The sequence below is a fragment of the Chrysemys picta genome, chromosome 4 (assembly GCF_011386835.1).
Source record: "Chrysemys picta bellii isolate R12L10 chromosome 4, ASM1138683v2, whole genome shotgun sequence".
NCBI classification, from domain to species: Eukaryota; Metazoa; Chordata; order Testudines; family Emydidae; genus Chrysemys; species Chrysemys picta.
This window is the reverse complement of record NC_088794.1, coordinates 65,240,506-65,262,955: the sequence shown is the minus strand read 5'-3', so window position 1 is coordinate 65,262,955 and position 22,450 is coordinate 65,240,506. Positions and strand designations below refer to the sequence as shown.

The following is a 22,450-nucleotide window of genomic DNA, read 5'->3' as shown; positions in this document are numbered from 1 at the left end:
CTGAAAGGAGAAGAAGCATGGATGATATCACAAGAGTTAGAAACATAAAGTGACCTCATCAGATGAAGGGAAAAAACATTCCCCAGGTTATATAAAGTGTTACAGAAATGACTTAAGCTAAATTGATCTAAAGCACTCAAACTGAAATAAGTATTTGCACAAGGGAGTTACACTGATTTATCTACATCAGTTGAAATTGTTCTAAACTGATTTAGTTAAATTGGTACAACCAGTGTGTGTAGACAAGGCCTAATTTATGTGAAGCTGCCTCAGAACATTCAGGATTTTCCACTAGAGTGCCACAGAATCCAGGGTCCAAAATTTAGGTTCAACTTTCAATGGAGTACACAAGGCCTAGCCTACAATAATATAGAGAAGTAATACTGTAAATTCTGAGGTAACCCTGGTTCTGATTCATTTTTCCCTTAGACCAAAGTAGATCAGGAATAACTTTATAAAGGAGTTTTAACTGGAGTATACCTGATGTAAATAGGAATCAGAACACATATCTATTTAGGAGGACAAATGGGACATTTTTAAGGGTAATTGTTATATTTATATACATATGCTACATATCATTTTTGAGCACTGAAAATTATACCAAACCATAGGTCCTTTGCTGACCATAGGCCCAATCCAAAAATTCAATAGAATTCAATAGACAGACTCCCATTCATTTCAAAGGGCTCTGAAGCAAGGCTCGTAGGTGCAGTCTGTGCATCCCAGTGGAGATGCTGAGCAACAAAGGTCATGAGCTGTGGAAGTTCCCATCTGGCCATGTGCTGGGAGCACTGACCCAAGAGTAAGACTTTTTTGGAGAAATTAGTTTTAACTATGGTTTGAAGCAATTATATTTAGTCTCTGTCAAGTCTGCTCTTCCACATTTGTTTATGCATTGTCATGACACCAGACATCTTCATGCAACTGCTGAAATCTGTAACAGCCATACTGGCATCACTAGGAAACTTAAAAGAGCCCTCAAACTTCATGGAGCCTATTTTTTAAAAAAAAGTTAATTTAAATGCATCAATGCTTTGATCCCTGTCCTTCACAGCTGGAATATAATTGGCAACTAAATTCTAAATGTTACAAACTTTCCTTTGTTGTTTATTTTAATTTCAATTATTTATTATTAGAGAACAGTGTCCTGGAAGAACTGTATTATAAGTAACGAAGAAACAGAATCCTCATATTGAATAATACAAGTACTCAAGAACAAATATAATTCACAATTCAAATTAGGTATATTTGATATCAGTGTCTTAAAGACAAAGTGGGTTTTTTCTTTGTATCAAGATGGAAAATTGTGAAAGCTATTAAACTACACCCACCTTTAGCTGCAAGCCTTGTGGGAGAACCATGTTTGCTGGAAGCCTTTTAATGTGTTGGTAGACATAAGAGGCACACTGCTCCTGCTCAGCCTGTAATTGTGGGGCAAGTTTTGAGAGGTGACCTTTGTAGCTCTTGATGGCCACTTGCAATTCCTCAATGAGCTTGTTCACCTGAAGGGTTAAATTACAAGAGCTGTTAGCAAGAGGCAATTGTTGATGTCACACCTACGAGAATTTTCATTACAAACCTGAGGGAAAAGACAGCTTTTCAGTGCAAACTTTGAATGGAAGTATAGAATGTATTTGATCTCTCTGTATACCTACTGCTTGTGTCTGACAGAGAAAGACCACACAAGAAATATACACAACAGAGGTGATGGGTGAAACAAACCTTTTTTTATATATATATATTTTTCTGGTTATGGATGGCCACAAAGTTCATAAGTAGGTACATATGCGTGATCATCTTTAATGAATGAAAATGTATCAGTCATTCAAATCCCCCCTTTTTAAAAATCTTTTCCATTCACAAACCAATTGGTTATAGTCCATAACATCACCAGTGATGCATAATGGATATAAATAAATTTGTAATTCAAAAAGAATGGTTCTACTGGAATTACATCTGCTTGGATATATTTATATACATGTTTTTTCCAGATTCCATAGCAGCGTTTTTAAGATATTTACATGTCTTTAATATTTTTATTTTAATGAGAACAGTGACCACATTCCTCATGACTCCACAAATTAGTAAAAGAGATGCTCTACTTAGCCATGAGGTTTGAAAAAGTTTCAAAGATGGCTTACCCATTTAGGGGTAAAAATGATATTTGGAAGACACAATATTGGTCCTACAACTAGAGTTTAGAACTCATATCCTGGGAACTATTAGCAACAGCTGCCAATATGAAATATGTAACCACCAGCATCATGAATTTAAATCTAGCACATCCCCTTTCTAACAACCTGGGAGTTGAAATCAGCAGGGATGTTATTGCAGACAGTTCCCAGATTTGAATTGAAAGGAGAATATTTACACTATGAGAGCTTTGGAATTATCCATCCCTTTGGTTCCAGAAACCCCACATTTCAGGGTATTCGTGGCATGCTGCAAGGCTTATCTATTTATAGAGACAGTTTCATAATTAATCATTAACATTTCGGTCCAAAATATGGAGCTATTTTTTAAAAGAGCATATACACAATTCATACTCATTTGGGGGTGCAATTACTATCACTACATGCCCATATCAGGTATTTTTGCACATGGCAGAACATAGTTATGCATCTAACCATACTTAATAATTGCATTTTTCATATGCAATTGTGCACCTAACAATGAAAATCAGATCATGAATATCATTAGTTTTGTCAATCTTTAAGAGATGAGTAGGGTGGAGTGAGCATGGTAAGTAAAAGAATTATAGCTTTGTAGTGCATATTCAGACACTTTTCGTATTGTTCTATTTTATTGAATTTTTGTATAGATAGATCGAGAACACCACACAGGCAACTGAGTTATATAAGGCTATACACAAAGTCATTTATACATTTTAAAATAAGAACAAAGTTTCTGTGGCTGATGCTACTGGATTAGAACTCTGAAATGTATGTGTAAGCTTTGTCAGAATTTTTCTGTGTTATATTTAAGAGATTTGAAGATATTAACAAGAAAAAGTTTTGATTAAAATCACATACAGAATATCCCTCTATTATTACTTTGCAAGATACACAGTACTATGGCATAAGACTTCTAAATTCCTGCATATTTAAAAAGACTGTGGACATTGCTATATGGGACTAGATCACTGATTCATCCAATCCAGTATTCTGTCTCTGAAGTAGCCAGTACTAGCTGTGTCAGATGAAAGAGGGGAGAAGCTCCATAAAGAACAAGTACAAAATAACTTGTTTACAGCAGAAGTTTCTTCTAGCCCTCATCAGTTAGTGGCTTATGACATGAAGGACACTTTTTAATCAAACATGATACAACTGTGGATGTTCTCATTATTGATATTTATATCTAATTCTCTTTTTAAATCCTACTGAGGCTATGTCTACACTAGAGAACTTACAGCGGCATGTCTATACTGATGTAGCTGTGCCGCTGTAAGATCTCTCATGTAGTCGCTCTATGCCGAAGGAGAGAGCTCTCCCGTTGACATAATTAACCCACCCCCAATGAATGGTGGTAGCTATGTAAGAGGGGGATTTTTCCCAACAACATAGCACTATGCACACTACCACTTATGCCAGCATAATTTATGTCACTTAGGGGGGTGGAATATTCACACTCCTGAGCGACATATGTTTTGTGGACATAAAGTGGTAGTGTAGACATAGCCTAACCTATTGGTCTCATTGATATATTGTACTAATGAATACATTAATTAAGTGCAGTTTTAAAAAAAGCACATATTTTGATCAGCTTTATGTTTGTTGCTTTTCAATTTTATCAAATGTCCTTTATTCTTTTAGTATTAGGGAAAAGTAGATAGAAGTTTCTGATCTACTTTCTCTATACTGTTCGTTATTTTTGTACATTTATCATGTTTCATCTTATTCTTCTCCTGTCTAAACTACACAGTCCCAATCTTTTCAATCTCTCTTCAAACAGAAATTGCTACAGGCTTCTAATCTTTTTTTGTCATCCATCTCTAAATCCCTTGTATTTCTGTTATAACTTTTATCATACAGGTGAACAGAATAAATTACAATGTTCCGGGTGAGGGCGATTAGAATAGCATTACAGTATTTTTAGTATTATTTTCTATCCCATCTTAATATATCCTAACAGTTTGTTTGCTTTTTTGGCTCTCAATGCACAACAAAAAGGGTTTCCTTGAACTATCCGTAGTGATCCCCAGATCTTTTCCCTGAGTGGCAACAGCCATTTTTAGAATCCAGCAATGTGGATGAATAGTGCAAACTGTTCCCTCCAATGTGCATTATATTACATTTGACAACAATGGATTTCATCTGTCATCATGTCACAATTTACCTAGCTTTGTTAGGTCTCTTTGAAGTTACTGTACTCTCCACTCTTAACTAACTTAAATGATTTTGTTTCATCTGAAATTTTTCCCACTTTACTTTTTGCATCTTTTCCAGATGATTAATAAAGTAAATAACATCAAACATAATACAGAGTCTGAAGGCACTCTACTTGTTAACCTTTTGCCATGTTGAAAACCGCTTATTCCCCCCCCCCCCCCATTCTTTGTTTTCTGTTTCTTAGGCAGCTTTTTGTAAGATTTTTCGAAAAACAAAAAAACTTTTTTAGGTGGTTTTAAATCTTAAAGACACATTTTAAGATTCTGCACAGCTCACTGCAGGATGTGGAAGTCAAAACATAACTCAGCCAAATTATTTAGTTGATGTTCCTACTGCAATGGTATTGGGTTATATAATGTAAATGTTACTTAGGGTGAGGACTGTTAGAACACTTTCTAATAAATGTGTTCCAATGCTATATTTTCACAGTTACCCTGATATCATCAAAACCCTTTAATATGTATAGAGCCTGACATTTCAGAGTCACCTATGAAGTAGATTCTCTTCATATGCCATATATAGAAATCCACTTTTACATGCAATTTTTAAAAATAACGTATTAAAATAATAATCTGAAAATGCTCAAGCTGTTAATTTAACTTTATCACTCAGTTTTGGGGGTATTGATGGTGCAAATATTTCAGGATTTGGTCATCCACTGTTGTCAGAAAAAAAATACCCATAATTCTTTTGTTGGAAATTTTAGGATGTTTCTTCAGATAAACTTTATATACATTTTAGTACCAGGAAATGTTTACAGAAGTTCCTTTTGTTGTTAGGTAACAGGCTATCTCAAAAGGTAACCCTACATGTGACCTAGGCGAATTATATTAAAATCTAGTAATACAATACCCCTGAACTATTTTACATAGTAAGAATTTTTTTCAATTCCCAGATGTTGCTAAAAGGGGTGTGTGTGGGAGGGGAGAGGGGGAATGGAGAAAGACCTGTAAAATTCTTCATCATGAATCTTTTTTCTGCAAATCCTTTTTCCCCCTTTTCAAAAGCAATTCTGAATAGAGGTAAAAGAAGACAAAACTTGACCTTTTGTGATCCCAGCATTAATAGGTCTGTTCATAATTCAATCTGTGTGTGTGTGGATGCATCCATGTGGAAACATGCAGGCCTGAGAGACATAAAGCCTTTCCCTTTAAACATTATCTGACCCTATGAGTCCTCTTCACAAAAGAAGGCTTACGTACGCATAAGTTGAAAAAATGCACACTCTCATTGTGCTGCAGAAAGCCTACACATTTTACTCCTCATTCTCCAGGAAAACTCGACAAGGAAGTGACACTAGTACAGGATTTGGGTGGGTCTACGGTAAGTGAGCAGATTGCTTCAAGAAAAAGTGTATGGAAATAGGGAAACTAGCTATTTCTCCTATTAAAAATATAAGGTCATGTCCTCAGTTGGTGTAAATCAGTGTAGCTGCACTGACTTCAGTGGAGCTGGGTACTGTAGCCTTGCAAAATTCAACTCAGTGAAGGAGAGTAATCTTTTTTAGTGCAATAATCAAATATTTTCCCCCTCCCCCTCCCTTGTTAGCTGAACTCATCATGATGAAGGGTGCATGTGTAGCTTTTTGAGCCTTGGTTTGTAAATGTTCATGATACTTTGCAAAGCTCCTATACTGGACATACTTATACAGAATACGTAGGTTTTATTCATACCTCTAAATCATATACTTTATACCTTTAACATTTAAAGGTGCTCCTGTGAAGTCAGAACAAAAAAAACCTCTAAGCTTTATTTTTACTATAAATGTATATAAAAGTCATCTTATTATTCATACTGCCTCCTGTTTCTCCTGTTCTCCTTAATACTAATGTCAGCTGAAATGCTATACAACTCACAGTCCACACATTATCAGGAAGTGCTCTAAGCTACTTCACACTAAACCTGTCAATTGAAATCTCCACAAAGGGTAGAAGACGCACAAAAATAGCAATATCATCTTAGATTTAACAGACCAAGTTTTCAGCTAATGAACATCAGCCAAGCTCTGACGACTTCAGTGGATCTATATTATCTAAGGGTCTGGGTCCAGCATCCTTAATTTGTTTCTAAACTAGGTCTGAAAGTGACATTAAGTATTATAAAGGAATTGTTATTTTTTTAAAACTAAGGATCCAGTTCTGCAAAGTACCAAGCACCTCGAAGTTCTCAGCATCTCAGCTCCCACTAAAATCTGTTGGAGATAAAGGCCAGATTTTTAAAGGTATTTAGGCACCTAAAGATACAGACAGGAGTCAAGTATGCTATCACTTCTGAAAGGTGCCTATCTGCATCATCAGGCACATAAATACCTTTCATAATCTGGCCCTAGATAATCAGCACCTTCTAGAATCACGCCTCACAAGAGATGTGTTAGAAAAAAAAGATGTTGGGAAGCAACAATAGTAAGGAAAGAGATTCAAGATTTATAGTATTGAAAATATTTTTGTTTCAAAATGAGAATGGCGTATTAAACTGGTTCATAGGAAAAGAGAAATTCTCAGGATAAATCTATGATGGTGCGTCATAGTTATGTTATCTAGTGATGTTATCATAGACTGATAGGGCACTATTCTGCAAATCTTAATCACACAAATAATACTATTGACTTCAATGGCACTACTCTTGTAAATAAAAATTACTTGTGTCTGAGAGACAGCATCAGGCCACTATTTAACACAACAGTGCAATTCAACTGTAAATGAATAATCAGAAAATTGCTCTGTTTTTTGACTGGCTCTGCACATCTACTTTTTACATAATATGACTGATAAGAATTAATATGTTTGCAAATGTGATACAAAATTTTTAATTATGATTAAACTTGGCTGAAACCTTTATTGGTGGAATACAATTATTTATAAAATACAGATAACATTTAAAATAAATATGCATCAATTAATATGGAATTATAATTAAGTCCCTAAGGAATACACCTCTACCCCGATATAACGCTGTCCTCGGGAGCCAAAAAATCTTACCGCGTTATAGGTGAAATCGTGTTATATCAAACTTGCTTTGATCCGCCGGAGTGCGCAGCCCCGCCCCCCTGGAGCACTGCTTTACCGCGTTATATCCGAATTTGTGTTATATCGGGGTAGAGGTGTATAAGGCATTCAAATTAGTATCAAATAACTTTAAAGCTACTCTATTATGATCATATGTAATATTGATAATTCATAATTCCATCAATCTAGGATTGATTCTTATTGACCGGACTATCTAGACTCCAAGTTTCCATAAAGAGCTGCCTTAGACAAATCCTCAGTATCAGATTGTCAGAAAAACAAACAAACCACAAATGAAGAACTCTGAAGAAGGACAAAACAGAAACTGATAGGACAGGAAACTACAGAACCAAAATGGAGAGGGCTAGCATATACATGGAGGAAAGACCAGAAGAACATAACAAGACAGCCATTGCACTGTAACCCACCGAGCAAGGATAACATGGATGCACGCAACAGAAGCAGAACTGAAAGTTATCAAAATGATATGGGAAGTAGCTAAGACTGCAGGAGTCAAGCAGCAGAGATGGATGCAATGGTGAAGACCCTGTGTTCTGCATGGAATAGAGAGGCATAAGACAGAGAGAATCTAGGACTGATTTGCTTAAAAAAACCCAAAAGACAAAACACATTGACCTAGATTCTCTAGTCTGGGGAAGCTGTGTTTGTTGCAAGTCTGCTGGGGAGGGGGGCAGAAGAAAAGGCACCTTTAAGCCACCTCTGTTTGTGCCCAGAGACTGTTCCAGAATACAAATACAGCTGAAGCAGATGGGCACACTGGACTCACTCCCTTTCCTACACTAGGAGCTAGGGGAAAGGGTGGTATCGAGCCTCTTTAGTGGCCTGTATCTCTCAGGTACTCTTCATGTGGGGAGATTATTGTTTTGTCTCTCTTACATGGCAAGGATTTATAAACCTGTTAAAACTTCCTAAATAAATGTTTAACACACACTGACACCCTCCTGCCCTCCCTCCCACTGGAGCAGAATAGAGAATCTGATCAATTGTTTCACGTTATTTTTCATCCTTAAATTATAACTAACTGATTTTCACGTATAGTTTGAATGTAAATTTGTAGTGTCTGTAAATGAACTCTGTAACATATACCTATACGCTAGACTCCTATAATTAAAAAGTATGTGTGATTTAGACAAATATCTATATCAACTTTGTGTTTCCTTTTATTGCCATGTGCTTCCAACGTATCAAAGCAAACCACAGGCTTGTAAGAGAAACTTCTAGGTAGCATTTTTGTGAAGGAGCAGTAAATTCTGTTTGTCTTGGGTGCTAAGAATTAAGAAATTGGTTGGTCCCTCAGGATCATTTCTAATAAGGGATGAGGATATAAATGTTTTGTCATTCAGTGCATGCCTTTCAGCAGGCAGAGATAGAATTAGTATGTCCACCAAAATTTATTTAACTCCAGAGGGAGCTACTGGTTCAATCTCCAGAGATAGTCCTAGGACTTTTGCCTAAGTAAGGAGTTTAAGATTGGGGCCAATGCGCACAGTATATTAAATTGGTTGGTTATGGATTAAAAAAAGCAAATAGTACAAATGGTGAGTAAACTACAAATTTTCAATGCTGAATAAAGAAAAGTAATGATTAGTCAAAATTATTAGACAAAAGAGCTCCTGTGTCCTGAAGTTTTGTGTGTTCCTGCCATCGTACGTGCATGAGTCTTTCAAGGGCTACCATTTCAAATAAGTTATTACATGAGTCTTCAATCTTTGGAGACGGACAAGGTTTCCACTTTTCCAAGATAAACTATTTGCATACAGAAACAGTCCATGGGAACCAGAATTTTGAAAGATTTCTAAGGTCTAATTTTAGCTATGTAAGTCCTAGTACTGTTTGAAAGTTTCAGATGTTAAAGGAACATCCAAATTTAAATAAAATATGTTCTGTCACGCACATCTCTCCAAACGCATGTCACCTTAGGGCAGACCCAGACTATAGGCATCAATGAACCAGGGGCTTTGCAACATTTCCTATATTTATCATCCTCTTTTGTGCCTACCTTAAATGCAAATAAGGTGGTTCACTGAATCGTAAGAAGTATTTTCTGTTGAATCTATCAGCTGAGGATTATTCAATATGATACAGCCAAATTCCTGTGGTTTATAGTTTAAATGATTCCCAACTCAGATCCCATGAGGAATTCAATTTATATAGCTAACTGCTGTTGCTTTTATAAGGGAAGAAGTCACAGACATAGGCCTAACATATTTATCAATACCCAGCTGTTTTAGCCAATATGGAGATTATAGAGTGGCAAAAGGATTAGGCCAGAATAGGTGCTCCTGTAGATGCATTAATATGAGATACTGCCAAGAACATGATTTCTGGAGACTATGTGTAATTTTGGGCCTCATTTGGTTTTAATGCATCTTCTAGCTTTATCCCAACTAATTCAAGAACTCCTTGTCCTGTCCAGTTTCCACATTATAAATTTATTTCTGATAAGAGAGTTAACCTGAAAGAACTAAGTCTTTGTACAGAGGGAGGTGAAATATAAAACAGGATCATATTCACGCTGCCATCATTGGGGATTTTGTCTTAGAAACTTGAACGGTAGAGCTCAGCCCACAGAAAGGAGACTAAGACATTAATTCTTATTCAATATGTAGCCAAGCAGGAGTATTCCATCTGTGTCTTAATATCATAACACTGCTTGCTTTAACAGGAAAACGCAGTAGTACATTTTGAGGTTAGAAAATCTGACCTCACCATGTGTACATGGGTAATCAGTATTATAAATGCCTTCTACTAAATCAATACGTAGCAGATTATTTTAAATAACCCTCCTCTTTTAGGTTTCAGAGTAGCAGCCGTCTTTTAGTTATATGCAGGGATTAACATCAGTTTTATATTCAAATATTAATAATAGCTCTCACTGTCTTTGAAATGTTTTTCCAGATTTATCACAATATTTAACTGATATAATTCACTTACCTTTTCTTGCTCTAAATATAATTCCTCTGTTGTCATTGAAAGAATGCCTTTTTCTGTGATTTCCCCTCTCTGACCATCAATGGCAAAATCCATCTGAAAAATTTAAAATCATTTCTTGAAATATGCATAAAATGCTTTTGATTACAACCCATATTTACAATAGTGAAAACATTTTAATAGAACATTGTGATACAATCATTCATATACAAGCTCATTCACAGAATATTTATTCTATGGCAATTTGAAAATACAGTTTTTATCAACATTCTAGGGACAGTTTCAATTTAGAATATATATATGAAAAAACTCATCCTTTAGAATGAATAACCTAACTTTGAATATATGAAATTTTTAATTTTTATCTTATAGTTATTTTGAAGTTGGCAAACAGTTTTTAAGATATATCTAATATAGACAATAATAAAATAAGTTGTGGTACCTAATACTTTTTAGTCATTCACTACTATATAGCTTGCTTAAAAATCACAAATTCTAGCTCTGTGAGTGGGGTCTGCTGTTACCTCTCCACGGTGATGCTAAGAGAGAAGTGGCCCCAACACCACATTTCCCCTGATGAAATAGTCTTCTGATGAGATTTCTCAGCCCTTGCCCCACTCTGGGATCACTGTATGAGGACCACAAAGCTTAGACAGAGCCACTGTCCCCTCTGCAGGAGCAGATCCCAAACAAATGGTGCAAGTGCACCACCTTTCCTTTTGACCCTCTCAGGTTATCAGTTGTGAGAACTTACTGGGTAAAATCCTGTCCCACTGAAACCAATGGAAGCTTTGCTATTGATTACAATGGAACCAGGATTTTACCCACTGTCCCACACTTTGGGTGGAATTGTGACTACACATCTTGGAATAAGCCTTACAGCCACACACACAGAGTCCAAGTCTCTGCACAGGAAAAGTATATGCTGGGAACTTGCTACTGCTAGGCCACATTGTCAGATGACTGGGTACTAGTGCATCCATTGGCGTCACAGAGCATAGCTGATAGTAAGACTGAAAGGACTGAGGGTGAGTGGGTAACTATTTAGGCAACTGTACAAGTTAAGGTTGATTAATGATAAAGTATAGTGAAGTTTAGGCCAAAAGCTTTTCACCATAAAGCCAAGGTTTTATTCTTGCAATCCACAATGGGCACCAGCACAATTAACACAAAATGCTATCTTTCACATGATAAAACACATTGTAGACGCCCTTGTAGCTTTCTGAATACAACAGAGTAAATGCTTGGAAACCCAAAAAGACTATGAGTACTGTAGTAAGACAAAGCTCCATGCCATTATTAAGAAAATGTAAGACACAAACATTTGAACGTTTTCAAACTCTTGCTGTGTTGTTCATAAATATAACATTTAAATACATTTTGCAATACTGTTCACAAATAGAAATCAAATAAGAAATATGTAAAGCAAAAGTTGAATCAAGAGAGAGCATTTTCACTTTGAAAAATTATGCAACGTTAATAGCGTCTCCTTCAAGTATCCAGACATAATGATAATATGCCCATTTTTTCTTTTAGGGCGCAATTCTCCTGTCATTTATGCCTAGCGCATCTCTGCATTTGGCATAATTTAAATGAAAGACACATTACAGGTCTCACTTGTTCAGACTGCATGAAATCTTTTTCTGTTCTGTTCAGGTTCTTACATCATGCCCATCACCACAGAGTCAAAGTGCCTGCTGTTTGAAAAATGTTTTGTATATTAGGCATCATTTCAGACAGACAACAGGTGGGTGCCTTCCAATAAGATTAAAGAGACATATAATTTGTCCAACAGAACAATTTTGTCCAAGAGAGTTAACTACATATGTCTTTCAAAGATTAGAAACACTTCAAAATGTTGGCATGCCAGTTAAAAGTTAGGAAGACAGTTTCCCCTTCAATGCTAAACCTGGGCACCATTCACAGTAAATCCATGTATCATCAAGTATTATACATGTACTAAATATGGGAGTGAAAAAAACCAAGAAGCTCTACAAGTTGCAGTTCAGAGAGTTCCTACGGAGGTAGAGATATAGAGCTGGATCTACATATAAGTATAAGTCAGTATTGATCCATTGACTTCCATGGAACTAAACCAATTTACTGCAGCCGAGGTTGTGGCCCATGGCTTTCAGATCCAAAAATGAGGCAATGCTTCATATGTGTGGATATCACAAGATTCACAGGGAAATCCTGTGGATCTTGGGGCATCCAAAATGTGCCAGGGAACCCATGTAGAGAACCAGCCCTTCCCCCTTGCCAGCAAAACTCACTCAAGAGACATGCTGGCATGGTCTCCTGATCCATAACCCAAAGTGGGTTGATGGCATAGAGCAAGACCCTATAGATAACAGAGCAAGCACTAATTTCTGCAGGAAATTCCTAATGGGTTTACAGATGGGTGATGGCACAAAAGTGGCTCTTCCCTTGCCCATCTCCTTCTACTTAGGCATGTCCTTTCACAACCCATACGAGACTGATTACTAATGTTCATGTGGAGGACCTTTCACTGAACTGGGGTAGGGGAATTATATTTCTTTAGGCTTCCTGCCTCAAAGAGCCTGTTTACACTAGGGACTTTTAAAACATTGTCCACTAATTTTAGTTCAGTTCCACCCAGGTCAGCAAGATTGGTAGCATTAATGTACATGGATCTCCAGCTGCTGTCATCAATTTATTCATTATGCCAGGCAGACAGACACTGATCAGGATTAGGTGACATGTTGCCGATGTCCCATCTGCACTAGGCTCCCAGCATTGATAACCCAGGTGGAGGTGAATTGGTGTTAACCTGGATGTCTAGAATAGACAGGGGCCACGCATAATTGTGTCATTGGAATAGGAATTCTTCTTTCATTCATCTGTGACATGCAGTGGGAAATTATATGACCTCAACTCTGTACATATACCTGTGCTAATTTTCTCTCTTCATTTTATGATATCTGAATTCTTACACAAATAACAGCACAGTAGTTTGTTATTTTTAATAAAGGATTTAAGAAAGCTTAGAGAGAGGGACAGAAAAGAGAAACTGAAAACAGTGAGAAAAGAGAGAAAAGAAAAGAAGGAATTCAGAATTGAGAGGGAAAGAAATAGAAAGTAGCCAAAACCAAAAGAAAAGAAGAGACAGCAAAGAAGAGTATAATAAAAGAATCAGAAGATGGAAAAGAAATTAAATTAAGAGAAAAAATAGTTAAGGTATGAAGAATTGAAAAAATGTATTTGGACAAAAAATGAGGGAGAAAGAATGAAAGAAAAGAAGTACAGGGAAAGAGAGCACAAAGATGATGGAACGAATACAAAACAAGGAAAAAAGTAAAAAGCAAATAGTAAGACAGAGAGTAAAAGTACCAAAATCAGCAAATTTGATGGACATTGGTCAGTCTCCCTAAATTTTCTGAAAACTTTAAGCGTCTGGGTGAATAGGCAATCTAGCCTTTCTTAAAATCATGTGGGAAAAGCTTTAAAAAATACAATACAATGGACATAATTTTCTGCCACCTTGTATCTTGTGTAATTATTTACTACTTTGCAGAGTATATGCAATGCTGTATTAAAATGCTATCATTCTGATCTGGTAATATTTTACATTCACTTTGCACAAGTGTAACTGAATACATAGATGCAACCCCATGGCGAATCAGGCCTAATGTGCAATTAAAGGCTAGTTGTGACTATTTTACAAATATGTTCACTTTTAATAAATTCTTATAATCTTTTCCTTGTTTCTTTGTAAGATGCATCCCAGACATAATTTCTCCACAAATTATTGAGGAGAATGGGTTCTTAACCTCCCATGGAGGGTATGCAGCTAGCAAAGCATAAAGTTCAGTATAGCATAAAGTGAGCTATGCTTTCTGAGCACACAGAAATTGTTCTTCCAGCATAGCAGCTGTACAAGCCAACTTTTTAGGTGCTGCATATAAACATTTTAAAGAAAGAAGATACCAAATGCTTGTTTACATTTAAAATATGTCATAATGATTAAGTAGGACCTAAGAAAGCCAACTTTTTTTACAGATAACAAAATAAAAACCCTTGAAAGATAATAAAAGGGTGGATTAATCAATTTTCCTTTCAACAGATGGGCATAAAGAATTAGTGGAAAATGTTTGTGTTTTGAGCGATAGAATATAACAGAATGTATGGCTGGACATTTTATAATTATAGTTATGAGATAACAAATGGATCAATAATTATATATTCAAAATACAAAAGAGTTTTAACTAAATTTTCATAGTTTGCTCTAATATTATAAAATATCTAATTAACCTGCATGTAGAGCATATAACCAATTTATAGTCTCAAGATCTCACCATAAGAAAAACTTATGCCCAGTAATTTTAAAATATTAACATTGTTACCAATTAGCACATAACTACTGTTCAAATAAACAATCTGAATTATGTTTTATATGCAGATAAATATAAAAAATACAATTTAACATAAAAACTGTGGCAATCAGCCTTCAGATATATATATTGACAAGATTACCCAATGGCCTATTACTATACAAAAGAGTGGGACAAATTACTTATTTATATATACAAAACATGCTTATAAAGGCCAGCTGCAGGTATTTTTTGGAAAGTGCATTTTAATAAGGTCCTATTCAGTAGGGGAACAAATGGGGGAAAAGTAGTTTGCACTACAGAGTTTAGTGCAAGAGCTCTCTCTTTTTCTAACAACGAAATCAATCATTTGTCCAGACTGTGGGGAGTCAGAGTTAGTTACTGAAAAGAGCTCCATATATAAACAAGTCAATAACTCATTGTGTGTTATTGTTGGTCTGAAGAAGTCTGCTTTCAAAAAGCTGCCCCTGCTTCTCTGAGAATGAATGTCACTGTATTCAGAGAGTGGGAGAGGGATCTTTTGTTTCTAGCTATTGCTGGCTGCCATTTATGTATGGGAAAAGAGAAGTAGCTGCTAGTTGTTGCAGAAAAACTATACCATAACTATTGCACAATTCTACATTATGGCTGTCCTGGAAAAGACCTTATTTTTGTAAATATACTTCTGTTAAAGACATTACAAGTTTGCTTGAACTGCTGAAATCTTTATTAATATTCTTTATATAATTATTTTCACTTTATAAAGAAGAAAATGACAATAGAAATTGTGATGACAACATATTTAATAACTTGATTTTATCTGAATATGAATAATTAAAGCAATTAACCAATTATGTTTGATAACTATAGTTACTCAACATATGCGCTATAGATAACTATATTTAGTCATTTAATAGTAGTATATAAGTAAGCTTTGAACTTTATGATATTCTGTGTTTCTTGTAATAATTAAAAGATTACGAAAGAGTAGTAACTAAATCATCTCAATTCAGATTTGGGAAAAAAACGAGAAGTGCAGCATTATTGTAGTTCAAGCTGCAATAGTTAAGCTTGATTCCTTGATCTCCAACAGTATAGCTTCCAAAAAGTGTTAGTGTTCTAGCCTGATAATTTACAGGACCATAGGCCCCAATCCTGCAAACAAACGATATACATTCCACAAGTAAGCACACGTACTTGGATCAGTACAGTTACTCACACGTGCGTGTTTGCAAGAGCATAGTGTAATGAGGTTCTTATTGACCACAGGTGAGCCTTCTTGCATCTAGGTCTGGGAATGTAGTTTTCGCTGCATAGGGTGCCCCCTTGCTCTTCATTGCTCACTTTGCTATAGTCTTTCTTCTGGTAAGTTGGTTCTCCAGCTAGGTCACCCTTTAGTCCACCCCTACCATGGTTATGAAGGACAAAAGGACAACTGTCCAAATGCCATCTCCAGATGGTGTTCAGCCCCAATTTGAGGCTCTATGCCACTATACCAATGGCTGGTAGGGCAACATGGGCCCACCCGCTAAGCTGGGTTCCAGCCCAGGGACCCTACAACCAGCAATCCAGGTTCTGTTGCTATTTCCCTGGGCTCCTTTCTACCAAGTCTCTCTATTTTCTCTTGCTGGTTTCTGGATTTACCATGGAAGCTTACTTACTCCCTGTAACTACTTCACCGCTACTACCTTCTTGCCAGACTCCTTACTCCGGGGCAGGCTCTCCCCCTGGGACTTTGTGCTTGTCCCTGCTGACCTCCCCCATCCCAGGGACTGACTGCAAAGATCCTTTCTTTGAATTTGTTTTTTGGCACATCATATGAAACTATGACCACCATTTTCGTCATTCACTTATAGCCATATTTTTTTTTAAAAAGTACTTTCACTTCATCTAGTATCCTTAAGGAAATGCAACAATTTTTGCACTATTCCATTTTCCTGATATTCTCACTAGTCCCTTTAGGGAAAAATCTTTGATCCAAGCTGACTCAATTTTCCATAAAATAACTTTCTTTCCATAGAATATTGCCCACAATGCCATAGATCATGATCAACAGTTTCTTTGGTTTTGCACACATTACACAACCCACCTTTATGTATTTTAATAAGTTTAATTGATCATTTAAAGCACAATGAGCTGCTAACACTATAAAATGACTACTTTACTTTTTGTATCTGACTATGTAGAATAGTATTATCTTCGATTTTTGAGCATACATCATAAAATCTTCATCCTTTTGTTTCCTTAGTCCGTAGTTCTTGGCATTCCTTCACAAACTCCTTCATGACCACACTTGTCTACTTAAGGGTATCTTAATATCCACTTCCTCATTTTTTAGAGCTTGTTTTGCTGCTTTGCCAGCCACCTCATTTCCATGTATGCCGATATGTGCCATAATCCATACTATTGTTACGCTGATACCTATTTGCATTATTTCCGTAGTTAGGAATATTATTTCACTGTTTGTGTCATTTTTTTCTTCCTGAAGTCCCTGATCTGATTGTCATAATGCCTGACAAGGCATCAAATAAAATTACAGCTGCAGCCAGTCACACATCTCATACTCAGGCTAATACCAACATTATCCCTATTAGTTCAGCTGTTAGAATAGTCACATAATTCAGTAGCCTTTTAGATTTCTGGACTGGGATCACAGAAGGCTGTTCCCACTCCACCGGGGCTGTCATCTTTTGATCCGTTTGCATAGACTTGACAAAGCCAGCCCCATTTTTCATAAATTAATTCAGAAATTGTATTGGTCATAGTGTGTAGTATTTTCATTCCCTTGGTTTTTTTCATACTATTCCAAATCCACAAATGGGAGAAATAACTGTCCAGCTGTAATTTGATTTCCCATGACTAAAAATTTTTAGTTCTCTCAATTTTTCATTTATATATATCTCCTTGACCCATTTCTTCCCTGATAGTATGAGGAAGTCTGTGGCAATCCATCAAATTTTGTCTATTAATTTCTCAGCAATCCTCATAAATCCATTGCATACTTCTATTTTCATTATTCCCTTTTACCTTTGCCCAAAAGACTAGATCTAATAGTTCCATCCTTAGGTTTATAGGTGCTTCTCCAGTGGCTATTTGCAGCACACATTGATGTTGTTCTCATTGCATGACAGTTCCAAGTTTCTACAGCTGTTTTTGAAGCTGAACCAAACGCTTGTCATCTGTAGTCTAAAACTGGTCTTATCGATGCACTATATATCATCAATACCTTCTTATCTGCATCCCATTTGTATCCAGCTATACTGTTAAGTAATTTAATTCTACTTTTACAATTTTTATGATATCATCTATGTGACCTTTCCAAGTTAATGTATTATCAGTTAATTTATTATTATCGTAGGAACATAAATTTTTGAACTATCTTAATTTTTTCACCATAAAGAAATAAGTCCCAGTCTTCCCTGATTTTCTTCCTGGTTAAAAGCATGCCCTTAGTTTTTGCAAATGAGCATTTATATCCCCAAACATTTTCCCACTTGGAAATTCTCTGGAGTGTTTCATTTGTCTTTTGCTCAGCTACTTTAAGTCTTTTATGCTTAGTCCATATAGCACAGTTGTCTGCAAAAGGGGAAATACCTATTCCTGTCTGTACACTTTCCAAGAGGTCATTTATCATAAGGGAAAACAAAGTAGGGCTGACAATACTTCCTTGTGGAATTCCATTTGCAAGCTTGTAGGTTTTTAATAAAGTTATTCCCACTCTGACTTATATAGTTCTGTCACTTAAAAAGTCCCTAATCCACCAAAACATTCTCTCTTTTATTCCAATTTTAGCTAGTTTATATAGGAGGCCTTCCCTCCATAGCATGTCATATGCTTTTTCAATGTCAAGGAAAACTACAGTTTTTAAAGTTCTTAGTCCTTATGCTTTTTTGTACCTCTGTTTCCAGTCCCTATATGGTCAACTGTACATCTCCCTTTTCTGAAGCCACTTTGTATCTCAGTCATAATATTTTTTCTCTAAGTATTCCACTAGTCTTACATTTATCATATTTTCCTCACACATGATGTGAGAGCAATAGGCCTATAAACATCAGGTCTTGTCTGTACCTTGCCTGGTTTCCTAATTAGTATCACCAATTCTTGTTTCTATTCCATTGGCAGCAGCCCTTCCCCCTTGTCCTCTTACACCCCCCAACCCCCATATATCATTATGTAACCACAATAGAATCTTTAGACTCCCTTCTGACAAGTGTGGAAGCATTTAATTACTTATGATATCTTTACCTGGTGCTATATTTTTCCTTGTTCTATTGGCTGCAATAAGCTCCTGCACAGTACAATTTTTGTTTAACACATCATAAGTATATTCTCTCTAGCCATTTCATAGTTCACAGCTTTCCTCGATAAACCTCCTTTTTTCCCCACTCATATAACTCACTGCTTTGATTCATATTACTACTGACTTTTGGAATTCTTTTGCTAAAGTGTCTGCCTTTCCTAAGTTAGAGACCTCAATTTCATTGTTTACAATATGTTCAGGTACACATTTACTTTTACTTCGAATTCCATTAATTCTTGAATTTGCTTATATATTTCTGAAAGTTCTGAATATTTTTCAATTTCCTACAGAAATTTCTCCAACTTTATTTTTTGTCTTTCTGATAATCCTTTGTGCCACCAGACAAATGATTATATATTTTATAAAATTAATTAAGCCTTTACTATTAATTGTGTGTCTTGCTTGCTAATATGCCTCATTTCTTTCATTCATTGTTATTTGCAATCTTCATTCCAACAGGGAACTGGATTTCTAAGGCAGGGGCCATTTGATGTTTTGTCGATGGCCAGATCAAGTGCTACTATAATTCCTTTTATTATAGAATTCTTCTAGGTTGTCACTTGTACAATTGCTACATAAATATTCATCAAATTGAATCTTGAAAATGTCCCTAATCAGCTTTTCAAAAATTTCAGCAAGGGACTCTTCTTGTGTTTTCGACATTTCCTTGGTCTTGGTACTCAATAAGCGTAGAGAAGTGATCACTTCCCATTTCAGTCTTCTTTATGAATTTCCCAGCTGCATTTACTAGCTCTATTATTTGTTCCAAATCCCAAATCCAAAACAGAAAACAATCCATCCACGGAATTAAATCTAGTAGGTGCACCTGTATTCAATATAATCAGGTTATGCATATCAATAAATTGTTGTAAGCATTTACCATTTAGATCAATTTTCTTATTTCACCATAGCTCATTGTGACTACTAAAGTCTCCACAAATTATGAATGGATTTTTGACATTATTAACAAGGGTTCCTAATTCTAAAATAACTATTTTTACGTGCACTATAAACATTATAAATCTGTATGTGTTTTTGTTCTGTACGGGAATCTCAATAGGATTATATTCAAAACTTAAGTTTTTGCACATTGACAGAACCAAATTCCTCTTTTATAAATATAAGTTTAAAATTAAGCTTTTTTTCAATTTTAAATTGTTTAAATATTCCTCATATTGATACATCAAGAGACTGAAAAACTCAGCTATAATGAGCCTAACTCAACAGTAAGCAGAAACACCTGTCTCATGAATCAGGGAAGACAGACAGAGTCCATACTGGGGGACTAGCATGGGCTATGAAGCGCAGAAGCTTGATGGATGTTTCACTAAACCAAGCCCATATGAATTCATCAAAAAATACTGGGATTGAATAGTAATCTGTTAAATTTATAAACTACTGAAAACCTACAATACTACTCATAACGTCATAATAAATTCCTTGAACCTTAAAAAACTCCAAAAGGAAAAAAAAACCATTTTGTTTCTATTAAAAATCATCATTAATATTAGCATGAACTTATTACATTTAATTTCAGCAAAAAGACTGACCCACAAATCTCTTCAAATAGTTTCAGAGGAGAGAAAAAGGATGCATCTGCAGAAGCGCACATATTTACAGCAAATGGGCATTTGCAAATCTAGAACAAGATATGCAACTATTTGATTGTACAAATGCCTTCACATATTTCCAAGTTCACCTACTGAGCCCTGTTTGATGTGGTATTTATTATCTATAATATGGGATGGAATGTAAAAATTTTCAGAATTAGTGTTAAGGTTACTAGTTAGTGTTGCGATTTCCTCTGAGACCTTTTCCACTCAGCTTATCCAGAACACCTCGTCCAGTTCTATGGAATCCAAAAACTTAGTTTGAATCAAAACAAGTCCATGATGTTTTTTTACTGGCATTTCATAAAACTACACCTGAGGTGATCAGAGAACTCCAAAAGACATAATTATAAATCAGATTATATATATATTCTAAAACAAACACATGCTCACTACATTCTACATTATATCATACGCTTTATGATTGGCTTACTAATTTTATGAACCAATCCCTGTATAGATCATGAGTTATCCATGAGATACGAAGTGTGCTAGTAGGCAAAACTGCAGTTGCAAGCTTGTCACACATTATTCTTCTTACTATTTCTTTATCTACTAGCTACATATTATTTACAAGGCCACTTATGAATTCACGCTTTGTCCATTGTTAACCTCTGTTTCCTTACTTCTGTTTTCTTTCATTGTACATGCAAGGCCAACAGTTAGCTGGATCTATCTGGCAAATACCCAACCAATATATATAAAATGTAACTTTCAATAAACTAAATACATACAGATACATAAAGTATTAAGCTGCTTCTATATAGTGTGCATTTACCCAGTAATGTGTGTAACCTTTCAAGGGCAGGGAACTATTTTGCAAATATTGACACAAGCAAATGCATTCAGAGACAAAAATACTAAAATATACTAACATTTATGGTTGTGATACATTTCTTGATTACCTTATTATCTACAGTATACAGAGAGATTATTTTTCTCAGTTTTGACGTATTGGTAGAAGCCTTAATATCAAATGTCACTGTTTATAAGTAAAACTCTGATTACAAAAACAAGAGTCTTGTATAATTAAAAGAGAAAAATACAATCAAAATAATATATATAAAAACTGGACCAGATCCTAAACCGAGCCTGAGTTCTGCTCAGTAAGGAGGTAGGAAGAAACGTCGTTTTCCATTCCATGATCATGGTAGCAGCTGAGGGCTAGTTTCATCATAAGCTACCCTAACTTGTGTTGGCTGAAAGGCTTCTCTAGGGATTGTGTCACTGACCCAGGATTTTCAGAGTACACCACTCTCCTTTGCCCACTTCTGTCTCCAACCCATCCCCAATACTGGTCTTCTGGAGTGAGTGCAGGTAGTACTGCCAGTGCATGTAGTCCTTAAAACCTGGCTTTCTTCTCAACATAGCCCAGTGTCTTTGCCACACTGGACTTTTTGGCAGAGGTGAGCTGGAGCAGGGGGGGCAGGAAGGGGAGCTGCCAGTGGGTGCTGAGCACCCACCAATTTTTTTCCATGGGTGCTCTCGGAGCACCCATAGAGTTGGCGCCTATGACCATACATACAAAATGACAGTGTCTAAACTAGCTGTTACCATTCAAGAAAGAGATCTTGGAGTCATTGTGGATAGTTCTCTGAAAACATCCACTCAATGTGCAGTGGCAGCCAAGAAAGGAAACAGAATGTTAGGAACCATTATGAAAGGGATAGAAAATAAGACAGAAAATATCATAATACCACTATATAAATCAATGGTACAACCACACCTTGCATACTGATTGCCCCATCTCAAAAAAGATATATTAGAATAGGACAAAGGACAGAGAAGGGCAACAAAAGTGATTAGGGGTATGAAACAGCTCCAAATGAGGAGAAATTAAAAAGACTGGGACCTTTCAGCTTAG

At 35.9% G+C, this 22,450-nt stretch overlaps 1 protein-coding gene across 1 annotated transcript in view; it reads right to left on the bottom strand.

Moving 5' to 3' along the window:
• DCDC1 (doublecortin domain containing 1) overlaps positions 1-22,450 on the bottom strand; it is a 414,547-nt gene that overhangs the window by 220,440 nt on the left and 171,657 nt on the right. Inside the window, exons 9-10 of the mRNA XM_065592482.1 lie at positions 10,349-10,441; positions 1,332-1,502 (exon numbers count right to left, since the gene is read on the bottom strand). Of these exons, the coding sequence (XP_065448554.1) occupies positions 1,332-1,502; positions 10,349-10,441 (264 nt within the window). The remainder of the gene's footprint in view (positions 1-1,331; positions 1,503-10,348; positions 10,442-22,450) is intronic.